Below are 18,756 nucleotides of genomic sequence, written 5' to 3'. Positions count from 1 at the left end.
ACACAAATTGCAGGCTGAAGATGCAGAAAGACGTGAAAAGAATCTACTGAAAGCAAAGGAAATAAGTATCAAAGAAAACCCTGACCTACCAGCAGCAAAAACAGTAAGACATAGTTACAGTGTTACGTGCATCTGTAAAGCAGACAGTGTTACATGTACATGTATCTGTATAGCAGACAGTGTTATGTGTACATGTATCTGTATAGCACACACTGTTACGTGTACATGTATCTGTATAGCAGACAGTGTTACATGTATCTGTATAGCAGACAGTGTTACATGTATCTGTATAGCAGACTGTTACGTGTACATGTATCTGTTTAGCAGACAGTGTTATGTGTACATGTATCTGTAAAGCAGACAGTGTTACATGTACATGTATCTGTATAGCAGACAGTGTTATGTGTACATGTATCTGTATAGCAGACAGTGTTATGTGTACATGTATCTGTATAGCAGACAGTGTTATGTGTACATGTATCTGTATAGCAGACAGTGTTACGTGTACATGTATCTGTATAGCAGACAGTGTTATGTGTACATGTATCTGTTTAGCAGACAGTGTTACATGTATCTAATAGTAATAATAATAATGTTGGGTTCTTATATAGCACTTTCCCACACGTGCTCAAAGTGCTTTACAATTATTAACCCTGGCTCAGATCAAAATGGCACAATGGCCCTTTAGTCTTCCTTAACTCCTCGGGGAGCGTAGAATCCATTGCAGTCATTGAAGTGCATAGGATTAAAGCCTTCACATTGCAACCTACATCCTACTAGGTCCCCAATTATATAGCTGGGTTGACTGAGGCACAGTTGTGGTTCAAATCTTGCAAAAAGGACTTTAGCCACTCAGAAACAAACAGCAGGCAGCGACAGGACTCGAACCTGCAACCTGTAGATTCCAAGCCAGTCACATGTATCTGTATACAAATTACTGTTCACACATTACTGTAATTTAAATCAATATTATTGTTTTGTATTAATGTAGATAAAAATTCGTGATGGTGAGAATAATAGAAATGGTGTACGTGTTAAGTTAATGGGATGGGTTCATCGACTACGCAGACAAGGTATGTTGTTTCTGTTTTCATACATTTCCTCCTATATAATTGAGAAAGAATTGAAATGATCTTTACAGCCTCCTATCATTGCCCCCTTGAACGAGCTGTTGGAATTGGATGTACATATATATTTTTAGTAAGTGTCGGTGTTTTTACCACTCGTAAGGGGAGATTATGTTATGCTTTTGTGTGTGTGTGTGTGTGTGTGTGTGTGTGTGTGTGTCTGTGTGTGTGTGTGTCTGTGTCTGTGTCTGTGTCTGTGTCTGTGTCTGTGTCTGTGTGTCTGTCTATGGACACAATATCTCAAAAACTGCATTGATTCTAATGAAACTTGCTACACACCTTTCATATTCGAATCACTAGAACTGATTAAATTTTGGTAAACATCCAATACATTAATTACTAGTTTGCATAATTGGTGGTTTTTAACACAATTGAACTGATAAGGTTCAGTAGTGCTATAGGCGTGACAAAGTGTCTGTTTGTTTGTTTGTCTCACTCTGTAAACAACTTAAAGTGAAAAAACGCTAGACCGATTGCCATGATATTTGGTGGGTATATGTATATTACCTTGGGTGTCTAGTTGGGAAATTGTTCAAATCAAAATGATCTTATACTGGTGTGTGATTTGGAACCAAAAATGTGATTTTTGGTAAAAAAAATTCAAAGTATGTCGATTGGCTATTGCATACCTCAAAAGAAAAAAATGTATCTAGAAAATCTCTCAAGATATTGTCCTGAAATTTTTTATACAGTTTTAGTGGACTTCATCATCATTGATTTTTACAGTCCTCAATAAGCCATTTTTCGTCTCGCAGCAGATCCCATTAGATCCCGTGTGAGCGATTGAATCCATGGCAACCACATGAGGGTGGTCAAGCTGAAGTGTCAAATGCTTAGCAACACTATTGTTCTCAACGTCATCGCACATATTGAATATGATTGATTAAGCGAACAGTAAAAGTATGGTTGTAAAATGATGTGTATTTGGGGAATGTAAGTCAGATTCCCAATATTATGACTGAGATTACATGGATTGTGTTCACTTTGTAAGATTCTCAAAAACAAAAACACAACTGAAGTAATACCAGCATTGGATAAAGGCCTGTTCCAGGGGTGTTAAATTTGGCATACATAGTATCAAGGCATATGTACTTTCATATGCTCACTATACCTTGTCGGAAGAAAGAGGCCGACAGACAGTCACCCCGACCCAATACCTGCTAGTGCTACGGCTCAAGATATTGAGTTGAGAATGTTTAAAAATAGGCTTAGTCTAGAACCACGCAGTGTACTTGTACATACTCCTTGCATCTGAAAATACATCATCGCATCATGTCAAATGCACGTCGTGCATAGAAGACTTGCCAGAATTTTGCTAGATCTATTCTCAGATGTAATAAAGTTCGCTCTTAAATATATTGCAACTTTTAAACACAATCTTGAATAAATACATGCAGGTGAAGGGTGAACTCGTGGCTTATTAGAAGTTATGCATGACTGAGAATGTGTTGTTCGGTCCACGTACGTACGGCTGAGAATACCGTCCTACTGATAACTGCCTGAGTATGTGTATATCACAAAGATAACAACAGGGATTTTTAGACAAGTAAACAAACATTCAAAACATGTATGCAAATGTGTCCAGCAACAAGACCACACCCATAGTAACAACCAAATGATCGTGTATGTGCAAAGATAACAACAGTAATGATAGACAAATGATTAAACATTCAAAAAAGTGTATGCTAATATACCTAGTGACAAGACCACACCCATAGCAACAGCCATATAATGATGTATATCACAAAGACAATATCAGGTATTCATAGACAAATGAAAATGATCCTTCTATAAATGTATGCAGATATGTCTAGCAATGTGTGACCATGGCCATAGCAACAGCCAAATATATATTGCAAAGATAACAACAGAGGGCTAATTGGCAACTGAATAATTATTCAGTAAATGAACACCTATACCTAGTATGGATCAGCAGGTGAATAAACAATTTTAAAAACTGTACAGTTGTGCTACAATGCCGTTGGCGCTATTTTTAAGATGCACAGACTACAGTTGTGATACAATGCCATTTATTGCTATTTTTTAATTCTGGCAAAGGAATATAGATAACATTTACCAGCTTACCAGTCTTTACAAAACATACTACATTTTGTATGTAACATGTATATATATATGCCATTCTTTCATTTGCTGATGATGCTCTGTGACAAGAGCAAAAAAGTTGATAGTGTTTTAGACACTCATTGAATGTAGTTTTGATGATAAGAGTGTTTTAAACACCCATTGAATGTAGTTTTGGTGATAATATCAACTTTCTTTGTCTTCTTCTTCTTCAGACATAGGTTCACCTATGTGAAGACGTACTGTTCTTATAACCACAATATTTTATTATTACCAGTACCAGTATTGTTAATTAGTTCAATCATTTCTCACAATCCTTTTTTGCAGGCAAAGCGCTAATGTTTATTATCTTACGTGATGGTACTGGCTATCTACAGTGTATCTGTTCTGATCTATTGGTGAGTATGAGGGTGAAATTCACCGCTATATCTCAAGTTACTGTTCAGAATTTAAGCATGTGACAGTATATACCATACCATTTACTAGTCACATTACCATGAGCAATGTGAAGTCTTATATTTATAACGATTATACTTTACAGTATGGATTCCAGGCTACAAATAGCCATGCTATACTGTAGAACAGGACAGTATAGATTCCAGGCTACAAATAGCCATGCTATACTGTAGAACAGGACAGTATGGATTCCAGGCTACAAATAGCCATGCTATACTGTAGAACAGGACAGTATGGATTCCAGGCAACAAATAGCCATGCTATACTGTAGAACAGGACAGTATGGATTCCAGGCTACAAATAGCCATACTATACTGTAGAACAGGACAGTATGGATTCCAGGCTACAAATAGCCATGCTATACTGTAGAACAGGACAGTATGGATTCCAGGCTACAAATAGCCATGCTATACTGTAGAACAGGACAGTATGGATTCCAGGCTACAATAGCCATACTATACTGTAGAACAGGACAGTATGGATTCCAGGCAACAAATAGCCATGCTATACTGTAGAACAGGACAGTATGGATTCCAGGCTACAAATAGCCATGCTATACTGTAGAACAGGACAGTATGGATTCCAGACCTCAAATAGCCATGTTATACTGTAGAACAGGACAGTATGTTTGTGTAAGTTTCTAATTGTGTATTATATGTTTTCATTGGCAGTGTCAAACCTATAACGCATTAACACTATCTACAGAAAGTACAGTCATGGTGGTTGGACAGCTTCATGAAGTTCCTGAGGGAAAATCTGTAAGTGAAAAATGTCCTAAAGTAAAAATGAATGATTGAATAGCAGCACACCTTTGTCAACCAATCAAAATATTTGTCACTATGGGCAATAAGAGATCACAAATTCCTCATTGACTATTGACATAACCAGAGTAAATTTATCAACCAGTGAGAGACTCTGACTGTGTTCAACCTCTTTCCAGTAATTATTCAGCACCCATTTATTGTTTTTTTTAGCACAACTGAACTGATAAAGTTCATTAGTGCTATAGGCATGGTGCGGTGTCGTCTGTGTGTGTGTGTGTGCACGCGCGCGCACGCACATATATATGTACATGCGTATGTGCATGCGTGCATGCATATGTGCGTGTGTGCATGTGTGTACACATGACTTAAGCTCAAAAACTGCCAGACTGATTGCTTTGGTATTTGGTGTGGGACTTTTCTAATGATGTCTACGGAAATATTTCAAAACAAAATGATCTTACCATTGCTTTGCACATGATACTGTGAACCGGAAAATTATTGCGCAGTCTTATTTTCGCGCTTTGGGAGATCACGGTGATTACGCGCAGTTTAATTTTCGCGCAAGGCCGTCAGTGGATTTTTTGTGTGAACATAAACAATACGTTGAGCTGAGAACAATGAAATTTGACACTGATTGATGGGCAGTATTGCTCTGTCGGCATCCGTCAGTTGCAGTGCTCTATTGTTTCCAACTGCGAAGATACTGTGACACGTTGACTTGTGACAAATGTAGGTGTTAATTTGTTCAATTATGTACTAAACAAGTTACCAGATCACACAATACGAAAGTTGGGTAGCTCACAGCCTCAAAGCAGGAGCCGTCAACACACATGCGTCAATATGGTACAGTCACACGTTTGGTGAAACACTAATCAAATCACGTCAGTGTCTCTGTTTTGCGTCTTTTTGGAATGAAGTTCAAAAGGTCACGTTGGTTACATTTTGATACTCAGTATCCGAAGTCACAGAGAATGATCCGATTGCTACACGTTACTTACAATACTGTATATGATTCTTGTATCAATAAAATGGCATGAACAACCATGCAAACAAAAATACAACTATGGAATATAGAGCGTTGCGGTTGCTTGCATGAAGTGAGCTTCAAGCAGAGACAATTTAGGTAAAGACAACAAGATAAGTGACACAAAACAACAGCCGGTGCCTCTGATGTCGGTTGACGGAAAGCTTTATGACTTTGTTTATATCTGTCATGTTCTAAAATAAACTCCCACGGTGTTCTAGGACTGTTCATGCTGTCAACGTGACTTCCTTTATTGCTGATAACATTAGATAAGATTGTACAAGACGCACCATAGCACATACCATTTCTCCGTAGGGTTGGTCTTTGAATTTTGAAATGTTACATCTTAATGTTGGTGAAATGAAACCGAGTGGTGTGTATTTTTGATTATGGAATGTTTAGTCTATTACAAAATAATTGGCAAGAAATAGCATTTATTACTTAGATACACGTACATTAGTGTTATCAATGCCGACACAACACACAGCCAAAATGGAATGAGCGATGGGAAGAGAGATACTGTTAACTTACGTATACTGACAGCAAACTAAGGAACGTACACCACACACGTGTTTGTACAGTCACATAATGTGTCGTCCAGAATTGAAGTCATCTTTTTGCAAATCAGAGGTAGCAAAGATGTCGGAATTACATGTACCAAGCGAGGACAACAGTATATGATTTGGTATAGCATGTTTACAGAAGGCATTGTTTACCCTTGCATGCCGATGGGAAAGCTAAAGTCAATTATCTACATGTCGAGGTCAACGAAAACATCGATGCGTGCTTCATCAAAACAAACAACGGTTCTACAAAACGGAAGCGAGGGTCTTATCAGCAGTACTCCTCTGGGATTCTATGCAAAATTGGAAATAAAGATTCATAATTCTTTGTAAAACTTCGTTGCAAATACTTTATTGGGTGTTGTCTGAAAACTCGTGTGTCAGTGTGTTTGCGTGTACCGTGTGTGGTTGTATACGGAGTGATTGTAACAAAAAAGAAAGAAGTTAAATACTTGCCGCATGGGGGCGCACACAAGTACATCCGCGCAGTTTTAATTTCGCGGTCACGGTCGAGCGCGAAATTGCGCGAAATTAAAAATGCGCGAATAATTACCCGGTTCACAGTATGATGATCCCATCAGTAATATGCAAATTACAGCTAAAAATGTGTCTTTTTAGTCAAAAATCTTTATTCCAAACCTACTGAGTAGATTGGGCTGAAATTTAATGGGGATGCAGGTGGGAGTGTATAGATGAAGAAAGATTAAGCATAGAATGATCTCATCAGTGATATGCAAATTAGGTGTTAAGAATGTGAATTTTGGTCAAAATCTATATCTCAAAAAGTACTTCATCAATGCAACTGAAATTTGGTGAGATGTTTCTAGAGGTCACATTATTGTGCAGATTCTGTTCAAAACATTTTGATCTTATCAATGATATGCAAATTAGGTGTTAACAATGAATTTGGGTCAAAATCTATATCTCAAAAAGTACTTCAATGTGACTGAAATTTGGTGAGATGTTTCTAGAATTGTTATTCTGCAGATTTTGTTTGATACATTTTCAATAAATTGGCCCTAGCAACCATGACCATGCCCTTAGCAACAACCAAATGCCTGTATGTTTTTTTAGAATAACATCATTTGATATGTGAGTAAACATCAGAAAAATGTGTGCACATATTCCTAGCAACTATGACCACACCTATAGCAACAGCCAAATAGTGGTGTATTTCACAAAGATAACGTGGATTCTTAGACAAGTGAAGAAACAAGTGTATGCAAATATACCTAGCAACAAAGACCACACCCATAGCAACAGCCAAATGATCATGTATATTGCAAAGATAACAACAGGGATTAATAGAAAAATAAATAAACATTTTAAAAATGTATGCAATATACCTAGCATCAAGACTACGCCCATAACAACAGCCAAATGATCCTGTATATTGCAAAGATAACATCAGGGGTTCATAGACAAGGGAATGAACATTCAAAAAATGTATGCAGATATGTCTAGCAATATGACCACTCCCATAGCAACAGCCAAATGATCGCATATATTGCAAAGATAACAACAGAGTTGGATAGGTAACTGCACAGTCATTCAGCAAATGAATACCTATACCTAGCATGGATCAGCGTGTGGGTAAACATTTTAAAAACTGTACAGTTGTGTGCTATTTTATGTTTGGGCTGTACCAAATAATATAAAACGAGTAAGTGAGCACTCTGCCAATTGTAGTGCCACAGGTGTTGATGACAGCTACACTGTAGCTAACACCTTTTCCCAAACTATCCATGTCATGTAGTGTCAGGCCAAAAAGTGTGACGATGGTATGAAATAGGAAAGAATTATTGAACTTGGTGTATCAACTTTAAGAAACTGAGAATTTATCAACAAACAAATTTTGCACATACATGTAGACATTGTAGACATTCTTGTGATGACATTTTTTAATACCCATTGATATACTCAAAAGTGATGCAGTGCTGTGATTTATGATGCATCGAAAACATGCTTCAGTTGAATGAATTGTAGCAAAGTCTAGAATTTCACATTGCTCTTGTCGCTTATCTAAAATCGCCAGCTGTAAGGTCCAAAGTTCAGTTGGTCAGTCATAAAAAGCAAAAGAGACCAATCAAAAAATATGAACTTTGACTGTTTTTTGATCCTTACTGTTGTGGTAAGTACCAACAAGTGTGGGCGGCAAGTAGACTACTGATTTAGTTTTAGGTTGTACTGTCCATAACAAAACAGACAACACACATGTATAATATATCAACTTTAATCATAGAAGAGTATAAACGTTTTTTTGTTGTTTATTTTTTCACATTTCTTTCTTATTTTCTTTCAGTAAAGGCACTCAGCTATTTTTTTTTCTTTCATTTCTGTTATTTGAGGAAAAGTGATAATAATCATTCAGAACAAAAATAATACCACTCACCTTGCTGACAACGATGTGTCTATTGTCTACTTCATGAATACTGTTGTTATCAGTGCACCATTGCTTTGTTTTGTGTTTATGTATATCTAGTCTAGCCATTTTGATTTATTTTGCCATAATATGGGGACATAATATTTTAGCATTTATACCCACAGACACTGACAATTAGTCAGGAAGTGTGAGTAAATATCAGTAAATGTTGGTTAATAAGACATGTAGAATGTATTTTTTCACAATGCTGTTGAGTTTTATTCACCTGTTGACTACGCTCGTCATAGGCTACGTGCTAACCATGTCTCCTTATGACGTCATAAAATCCTGTGGTCTAGGTGTGACCGGAAATACCCGAAAACTCTTGAAGTAAATCCGAAGGTAACTGACTGAAAAAAGGTCATTTTAAGGTGTTTGCAGACGCTTTTTTAAAGTTTTAAAACCAGTATACATTTCACAAACATGTCGTCTAGCAAAATACCAATAGTGAATGTGAGCATTTTGAATCACCTTTAACAATAATTTGTTCACAGCTAGATCAGTGGATGCATCCATGCAGGGTGACGAATTGTTTCGCCCTCCTCTTCCGTTGATTATTTATCAGTATTGGTTCCTTCAACATATTGATTCTGATTCTGATTAATTTTGCCTAAATGATTATTTTACCAAGGTGTTGGTTATGTTTGTCATTCTAGGCACCAGGTGGCCATGAGTTAGTAGTGGACTATTGGGAACTTGTATCTGCTGCTCCAGCTGGTGGTATAGACAATGTTTTGAATGAGGTGAGATTTATACCTTTGCTAAGTTACTTGATGCACCAAAACTGTTACCACATAGTTCTAACAACAAGACACCAATATGTTGAACCTAATTCACCACACCAAGGTACCACAATAGATATATACCCTATAGGGCTAATAGTGTTGCCCTAATTCACCACATCAAGGTACCACAATAGAACTATCGGTATACCTATAGGGCTAATAGTGTTGCTCTGTCGGATGGCAACCAAGCAACCATTGCATTGGGTGATGTATTCGATACCAATAGGGTTGTCCTACTTGGAAAGTATCAAACAAATTCTCTGTACCCTCATAGGTTCACCCAATATAATTGTCCAGTATGATTTCCATGTGACACCCTATATGGGTTTTAGGTAAGTGCCAAGTGCCTAGATCAGTGCATTCAATTTAATATATCAGCTGTGTGTCTATAGACACCACTTTATGTTCAGTTATGTGTCTACAGACCCCACTTTATGTTCAGTTATGTGTCTACAGACACCACTTTATGTTCTGTCTACAGACACCACTTTATGTTCAGTTATGTGTCTACAGACACCACTTTATGTTCAGCTATGTGTCTACAGACACCACTTTATGTTCTGTCTACAGACACCACTTTATGTTCAGTTATGTGTCTACAGACACCACTTTATGTTCAGCTATGTGTCTACAGACACCACTTTATGTTCTGTCTACAGACACCACTTTATGTTCAGTTATGTGTCTACAGACACCACTTTATGTTGTCTACAGACACCACTTTATGTTCAGCTGTGTGTCTACAGACACCACTTTATGTTCAGCTGTGTGTCTATAGACACCACTTTATGTTCTGTTGTGCGTCTATAGACACCACTTTCTGTTCAGCTATCTGTCTACGGACACCACTTTCTGTTCAGCTATCTGTCTACGGACACCATTGCCCACTTTTTGTAAAAATAGAAAGAAAGAAGCCAAAAAAGAAAAGCTCAGAATCAAAATTCATTCTTTCCTCATGAAACGAGAAAGGCAACTGGTGTCTGTATTTTGATGTTAACATTGGAATTATACCGTTTGTACTTAGGTCTGTCATTATCTTACAGGAATCTCATGTTGATGTTCAGTTGGATCAGAGACACATGATGATAAGAGGGGAAACAGTGAGTCTTCTATTTATGTTCATATCTAAGACAACAATAAGTTATAAAACATTCTGAATGCAAATATCGTTTTTTCCCAAAATTCCATTCCATTCTGTTGACGACTACAATGAAAATATTGAAGAACTAACTTTGTATAAGATTATATAAAGAATATTGAGAACCATGATCTTACAGTCCAATAGTGTTTAACATGGACCATAAACCAGTATATTATTATGATATACATTTAATTGACAGTAACTCAAACTAGAAACTCTGCCCACATGTTAGTATAGACATTTTATTGACAATACTGTATTTCTTGGAATTGTCGCAACATTACTTAGAAGTTGTAGAACTAAATGTATATTTACTATATGATTTATTTGATAGCTTTCCAAGATAATGAAAATACGATCTGTTGTTACTCAGTGGTAAGTTGATAATTGTTATTCAGTGGTAAGTTGATAATTGTTATTCAGTGGTAAGTTGATAATTGTTATTCAGTGGTAAGTTGATAATTGTTACTCAGTGGTAAGTTGATAATTGTTACTCAGTGGTAAGTTAATAATTGTTACTCAGTGGTAAGTTGATCATTGTGTCATGCATCGACTTTATACAACACGTAACACCAAACTTTGTACATTAAGTTGGTGAACTACTTGTAGTTTTGGCAAACTTTGTACATTGAATCTGTGAACTGTTTAAATAATTAATAGACTCAATTCTTTATCTAAATATGTTTATCAATAGTACATTTTTGTCATAAACTTTCTATAATATATTGCAAAAATTCAACAGCTTATTACCCCACTTGCCAAATCTATATTACATCTTGTGTTTTGTGACTTGTATTTGCAATTGTAGAGATTTTTTTGTGCAAGTTTTGAGTTTTAGTCTTTTGTATTAAAGTCAAAATCTGTAATGTGTGATTTGACTGAAAACCATTTAGTTATAAGTGTCAAAATGTGAAATTTGCTATTTTTTTTCTATTTTCAGTTTCCGAGATCACTACTTTAGTAGGGGTTACTATGAGGTAAGAGGAAATCCTGAATATTTTCTGTTTGGTTTGATCTTATCTCTTATTATGATTTTCCTCTCTTTCTGTCCATCATTGCTCAGAAAATGCAAAAGTCATCCAATCACATGTGCATGTTTGTGTCGTCTCCCCCCCCAGCCCCCAACACCACCAAACAATGTTTACTTAAGTCACAAGGGACAGACAGAAGCAAATCAAGATGAGAGAACAAATCAAACCAAAATCACACACAATGTTTGAAAGATCAGCAAACTCTTGTTTGTGAATATCCCAATATTTACTGGAAGATGGACATGTCCCAACCACTGAATTTTTTAAGTCATCAAATGGCAAGAGGAGAAAATTGAGTCATGTACAATGTGTACTGAAGTGAAAAGACTAAATCATGGGAAGTCATTGGTAAATTTTATAGCTATTAACAAGTGGACTAACTCATGGGAAGTCAGTGGTAAATTTTATAGCTATTAACAAGTGGTCTAAATCATGGGAAGTCAGTGGTAAATTTTATAGCTATTAAGGTAGCGGTAAAGGCCAGGACGTCAGTTGAATTTGCATATAAAAACTTCATAAAAAACTTGAAGCAGTCACTAGAAACTATTTTTCACACGCAAAAAAAAAATCCATTCATAGTTAGAGGCACTACACACGAATTAAATATCCCAACATTGGAAAGTTTTCTGTGTAGCTAGGGGGAATACGCCCACACCTATATGTTAAGTCTGAAGACCTTCAAATGATGGTGTAAACTGTAATAATAATCTGACAGCATTTCGAAACACCACTTTAAAACAATTTGCAAATGAAACCGTCATCGGATATAAAAAGAAAAACCTACTCGCTGCATAATACTAACGTGTCACGTTGCACAATTACTACTATACTAGCCCAAAGCTTGAAGTCCAAAGGTTACATGTTTACACATTCAATTATTCATATTTTGGTTGCTTTGATCGTAACACAAATTTGAAAAAGCGAGAATTGTTTTTAACGGATGGCAAAATATTTCATCATGTGGGACACAGTATTAGGTAAATACGCCGTATTCCGGTTATCGAAAAAGCCCCGAAAAGATAAAAGATATGATTGTTTGGCCACTAGGGGCACTGTTTTAGAACCGGAAGTGAGGGCCAGAATTGTAGAGCATTGTTGCAAAGCATAGAGTCTATAGGCATCGTAACCACTGACTAAAGATTGTCTGTCATTCCCCGTAACTTTACGCTATAATATTGCATTATCGCCCATCAAATAACGAAATAGCAAATTAACCTCTCGTTCTCCTAATATTTCGCGTAAGTTTTAGCTCTGCAATTCGAACGTGAGGAAAACCCAAAAGTAGCAACATTTTGAAACGGGTAGTACACTGACATCTCACTCACGTTTTCAGTGTGACCTCGTCCATTTGCGTTACCGTTGGAGAAATTGTAGTGATTGCTTCCAGTCAAACATCGGAACGGAAAAAGGTACAAAAACAGAGGAAAGAACCTTCAAAATCACAATATACGCTACAGTTATTGCAGCTTGTATAAAACCAATCTGATTAAAATCCGATGTAGATGTCGGCTAATCGTTCATTGCTATTTTACTTTCGTTATTGTGCCTGAATTGACCTGCGTGGTACATGTTTGATCGCCTCCTCTACCGATCAGGACAAAAACGTAAACATGTACCACGAAGGTCAATTCAGGCAAAATAACGAAGGTAAAATAGCAATGAACGATTAGCCGACATCTACATCGGATTTTAATCAGATCGGTATAAGACACGGTATGATGAGTGAACCACGTAAACGTTACATGGAAGGCCGATTCATTGAAGGGGTGGGCGGTGTGCTACATCAATCACAATAACAATATTTATGATTCGTTGCCGACTTCAATGGGTTTTTTTATACACTGATGGTCCTGAATGAAGAATAGCAAGCTAACCAAAGTGTGATATTAAAGTTGAGTATATCAATACACATATGTTTATGCCAACTTATAACCAGTACATGAAATGTTTTTTTCCGGACAAAGTTTTATGATTTCACCCGTGGTGCTACACCACTGTTCTAATAAACAAGAAAGGCCTACGTATGCGGCGACATCAGTTACAATATAAACATGTGGCTTGGTAATTGTCGACCGAACTCTCAATATTGCAATGACTGTAGCTGGAAGCTGTTCAATCTGATTAAAATCCGATGTAGATGTCGGCTAATCGTTCATTGCTATTTTACCTTCGTTATTTTGCCTGATATTATTTTTCTTGGTACATGTTTACATTTTTTAGCCTGATCGTAGAGGAGGCGATCAGGCAGGCTAAAAAATGTAAACATGTACCAAGAAGGTCAATTCAGGCAAAATAACGAAGGTAAAATAGCAATGAACGATCAGCCAACATCTACATCGGATTTTAATCAGATTGGAAGCTGTTGTCAGATTTGTAATTTTCTAATCGTTCTTTTGTCCAGCAACAGACACCAGTAAGGTAAAGAAATATGTTTATCATGTCTACATCAGGTATATTTCGAAGGTCCTCCGTCCAACTTTCAATGTTTCCGCTGTCGATTAGTTCTATCTTTTGATGCTTGACATCCACTATTCGTCTCCTCTTCCGTTCTCTCAGAAAATTATCATTTTCTAGTGTTTCAAGACCAAGTTGACAGCATTTCTGGCGATATCTAGTAGATTTAGAAGTAGTAATTTTCCACTCTTTTATGAATGCACGGAGTTCTTTTACGCCCATTTTGTTGACAGCTTCATACATCGCCATACTATTAGATGTCATGACGAAAATTCTGGCCCTCACTTTGTCAGATATGGTGCGCCCTCTCGCGATACTTTCCTGCGAAACAACCGGAAGTTCGATAACCGGAATACGCCGTATTGACTGCAAACTAAATTCACAATTGCAAGTCAAAACTACATGTACGAGAGTCAACAAAGTACGGTACATCCGGTGACCTTGCACTGTACAAGTACGCGATTTCTTGTGTTCAAGATCTTTCAATGATTTTCTATCCACACCCCTTGAATGTATGAACAGCTAAAGCTTTTTATGATGAATATCAAACTTGTCCTATTTACGAAAGCCATCTGTATTTACCAAAAACAATTGGCATAGACTCGCCAACATACAATCACATGACATGTGCTTCCACGTGTACTCCTCCCCGATTGGACCGGCCTTCGGGTACAGCGACTTGCTCCGAAGTCGAGTGTACTCTACTGCTACGTGGTAACGATATACCAATCAAGTCTAGTTTTTATCTAGCGACAAATTTGTTTGTCAATGACGTCTGCGATATCAATATTATTTTAACTATCGTGAACAATTCAAGACGTTTTTATCGTGTTATTCTGAGTGAAATGAATGTCTAAACTAAATTCACAATTGGAAGTCAAAACTACATGTACGGGAGTCACTCAAAGTACGGTACTTCCGGTGACCTTGCACTGTACAAGTACGCGATTACCAAAAACTAACTAATTTGACAGAAGACATGTTTATTCGTACAAAACTGTCGAATCAAAATCATGCTTTTACTATGTGTATTGAACTGAGTTTGATGTCACACATACTGGGTGTTTAGAGTTTCTCTTTCGCTTCAAGTTCCAGAGCTTGTTGTTGGTACATGGTGTTGCATGTAGCTCTCTGACGGAGGTATCAGTCCTCGATGAGTTTTTCTTATTTTTCTCAGATGCTAAAACTCAGACAGAGCCTTCACGCTTGTTCTTACCTTCTATATCTTACTTACTGAGCAAACCATTTTGATATTGAATGGCGAATCTCGGTAAAATAACGATTTCTTTGAGCATTTAGTGTAAGCATAGCATGTGGTATACGTTACTAAAGAACTCGCCATATTGATAATCTTTATGTTTACTAGAGGGTCTTAACATGTCAGAATGCCAAACACACCAGCGAATTAGAGCAAAAGAGGTACTGTAAAAAATGCTAAAAATACACGAAAAACGTCATTTTTCACCCTTTGTATCTCTTTTTCAAAGCTTTCGATCTACGTTGTTGCTCATGGCAATGGAATGAAACCTTTTCGGTCGATAAAACGTGATTATAAAAAATTTCTCTCGGTTGTTTTTCGACGTAGCAGGTATACTTCGACAACAAGGTGTCGCCAAAGTAGCACTCATTTTTACCGAAATTTACAGTTTTAAAAATTCATTAACAAAAACGATGATAGATATCGACAAAAACCATCGAGAGAAGTTAGAAAATTTTATAAGGAATATATAAATGCAAAGAAATGATTAAAAGATCATGTAGTTTCCAAGATCGAAATGAAAATATTAAAAAATATTTATTTTTCATATTTACTGGTGTCATATTTCACTAATCATAAAGAAACGCAAAATAATAATACTCCTAAAACAATCATATCAAGAAGGATGTTTGCTGCGAGTTTGGTTGCAATATCTTTATTCTGACATTTTTTATGATTTTTTTACACAACAAAGAAATTGGAGAAAAATAGCCTTTACTGCTACCTTAACAAGTGGTCTGAATCATGGGAAGTCAGTGCAAATCCATACCTTCAAATATCACACACACAACCGAAATACGGATTAAAGTAATAAAATATTAATAAAACAAACATAGGTTGTCTAATTTATTGACATCACAAATAAACAAAATATTTATGTCACAAACAAAATTCAAAATACCAACATTTATGTTCCTACAAAACTTCTGTATACTGGTTCAATGTTCAAAATTGGCGAAAATTTGGCAGAAAATGTTATTTTCAGTCGTATTAAATTTGAATAAAAATAAGTAACGGCTCAATAATCCATTTATGACGCTACAATCCATCCCCACTGGCATTGAAAGTATACTAAAATATTTAAAGTCATTGCCTCAAGACCATCTGAAAAGTGAGCTTCTGTAAATATAATTCAGTATTTGACAAGACAGCAAAAAATTATCACCAAATTTATTCTCTAAATTGGTAAAAAATGTCCATAAGTCGGTAGTATCGGCGCCAAAATCAGATGGGCAAGGTGGTAGTATTTGCCGATATGCACATCGATCAACGGAAATATGCAGCTAGCATATTGAACATACGTCGCTGTAACGTGATCGTTACATAGAGTACATCGAGTTCATACAGCCACCTACTTGTAGTCAAAAATGCCATCCAAGTCGAAATTAAACAGAATTTTTCATGAACAGAACCGTTATTTACATCGTAAACGATGTTAGGGGAGACGATTTTGGTTGCGGCCATGTTGAAATTTGAATTTTCCCTAAAAAAACGCACGCTAAAAATCAGATCGGAAAATCCTCATATCATGCGTAATGTACCCACCACTGACCAGTATAAATTGACCTTGTATGGGTATTATTCATTATTGAACATTTATACCACAAAGAAATATGAACAAATTAATTCTTTACATTGATAAAAATTGGCCCCAAGTCGATAGTATGGGCGCAGACTACGGGTCAACAAGTTACACATTTTGCCGACTTTCACTGCTACACCCGTAAATTCCCCGTTGGGAGATAACACGAACTTAGCGGTACTTCTGATGCTTGTACTGTTCCCATGACCAACTACATGTATTCAACGATGTATTTCTGGTAATATTCAGTGGAAATTTCTTTGGACGGTTGACAAATTGACATCGTAGGAGATGTTATGAGAGCCGTTGGTTACTTCCGCCATGTTGAAATTCGATTTTGTCAGCGAAAAACGCACACAAAAATTACGATCGCTCGTCATTTCGGTCCTATTTCTAAACCGTTCACTTCCATGTGTTCAAAATGGCAGACAAGCAAAACATAGCTAATATGCATGTGTGGAACTAGTCATGGCAGCAAGTTTTGCAGCAATAGCTACCGTTAAACGGCATAACGGTGAGATAGGCGAATCATGGGTGAATGAACTTTGCCATCCCCATATATGGGGTACTGGTGGTGAAAGGGTTTTTAAGAGTAGAATGCTGTCAGTATGTAAGGACTAATATTTAGTTATATCAGTATGTGTAGTAAAGACACACAGTAATTTGCTATTCAGTGGTAATATTTCATATTATGTGTATATTTTTAGTATGTTGGTCCTGTGTGTCCATCCGTGTCCATCTCTATCTTTCAAATACACATGGGCCAGTTTCAACCAAACTTTTCAGTTAACATCAAATAATATTCTGTGCATATGCATGTCAATTTGTCTTTCTTGATATATGCAAATTTGACTGAATGGCAGCCATATTTGTAATTAAAAATCAGTATTTACTGTATAACTCAAAAACTGTAATACATTGACAACTCCATTCAGCTGTCTACATCCATATTATCAGATGCAAGCTATCTTTTGAGACCTTGACCTTTGACTGTGACTGTGACCTTCAGGGTCAATTATCAAAATCAATCCAATTCCAGACACATTGTAATATTTACATATTGTCAATTTCTTTTAAAATGTTGTTTACAAGTAATATTGAAGAAGAGAAGTATATATAAACATTCTTTTCGGTTCTGATATCACTTTTTACCGAATGACAGCCATATTTGTAGTTTTACCGAATCACAGCCATATTTGTAGTTAATAATCATTATTTACTCCTGTATCTCATATATGCATGGGCTAATTTCAAAGAAACTTTCAGTAAACATCAAATATGCATATGCATGTCATTTCATTTCTTGATTTTCTCCAAAATATCCAAAATGGCTGCCATTTTTGTCGTAAAAATTCACATTTTACCTTAGTAGCGTCAAAGGCCTAGTAGATATTATATTGTTTAAAATTTATTTTACTTATTCGTCACACACACACACAAAAGGAATACAATTACATCACTGGAAAAGAAAGAAAACTATACATGACAAAAAATGAAAGAAAAGACGCAAGTTATGTTTTGAAATCCATGATGACTTCAGATAACAATGTACCCACTGATTTCAAGGTCAAAAGACCAAAAATGTACACATGTATGGCAGCATTTTAATGCTTAGAGTTTTAAAACATAACCTTTACTCAACTATCAGATACGATATCCCAATAATGCACATCACTATAGGGACCTTCATGTTTTATCATTAAGATTCAAATCAAAGTGTGAATTGGTAAGTTTTAATGTTGGGTTCTATGTCTTCAATAAAGACTTGTTAAGCTTGTATTTGGTACAATAACATTTAAATTTTTGACATTTCCACTAACCATGGTCTAACATTTAAATTGTAGACATTTCCACCGACCATGGTCCAGACACAAGTGGAAGGTGGTTCCACTCTCTTCAAATTGAATTACTTTGGCGAGGAGGTAAGTGTAACTTTATTTGCTGTATTAATAAATGTTTATCAAATGAACAAAAGTACTGTTATGTCCATGTGTTGTAGTCTTTGAGATTAAACCACAACTTTAAAGTAACTCAAAGGTATCTCTATGTACATGTGTTTTTACCTCC

General features: G+C 36.3%; 1 protein-coding gene across 1 annotated transcript in view; it reads left to right on the top strand.

Moving 5' to 3' along the window:
* Positions 1–18,756, top strand: part of LOC144442898 (asparagine--tRNA ligase, cytoplasmic-like) — a 39,459-nt gene that overhangs the window by 4,453 nt on the left and 16,250 nt on the right. Inside the window, exons 5-13 of the mRNA XM_078132272.1 lie at positions 14–103; positions 992–1,073; positions 3,537–3,607; positions 4,337–4,423; positions 9,095–9,181; positions 10,267–10,323; positions 10,699–10,739; positions 11,305–11,341; positions 18,534–18,611. Coding sequence (XP_077988398.1) covers positions 14–103; positions 992–1,073; positions 3,537–3,607; positions 4,337–4,423; positions 9,095–9,181; positions 10,267–10,323; positions 10,699–10,739; positions 11,305–11,341; positions 18,534–18,611 — 630 coding nt within the window. The remainder of the gene's footprint in view (positions 1–13; positions 104–991; positions 1,074–3,536; positions 3,608–4,336; positions 4,424–9,094; positions 9,182–10,266; positions 10,324–10,698; positions 10,740–11,304; positions 11,342–18,533; positions 18,612–18,756) is intronic.

This window comes from Glandiceps talaboti, chromosome 12 (genome assembly GCF_964340395.1).
Source record: "Glandiceps talaboti chromosome 12, keGlaTala1.1, whole genome shotgun sequence".
NCBI classification, from domain to species: Eukaryota; Metazoa; Hemichordata; class Enteropneusta; family Spengelidae; genus Glandiceps; species Glandiceps talaboti.
Note: the sequence above shows the minus strand (reverse complement) of the source record. Positions and strands in the feature narration are given on the sequence as shown.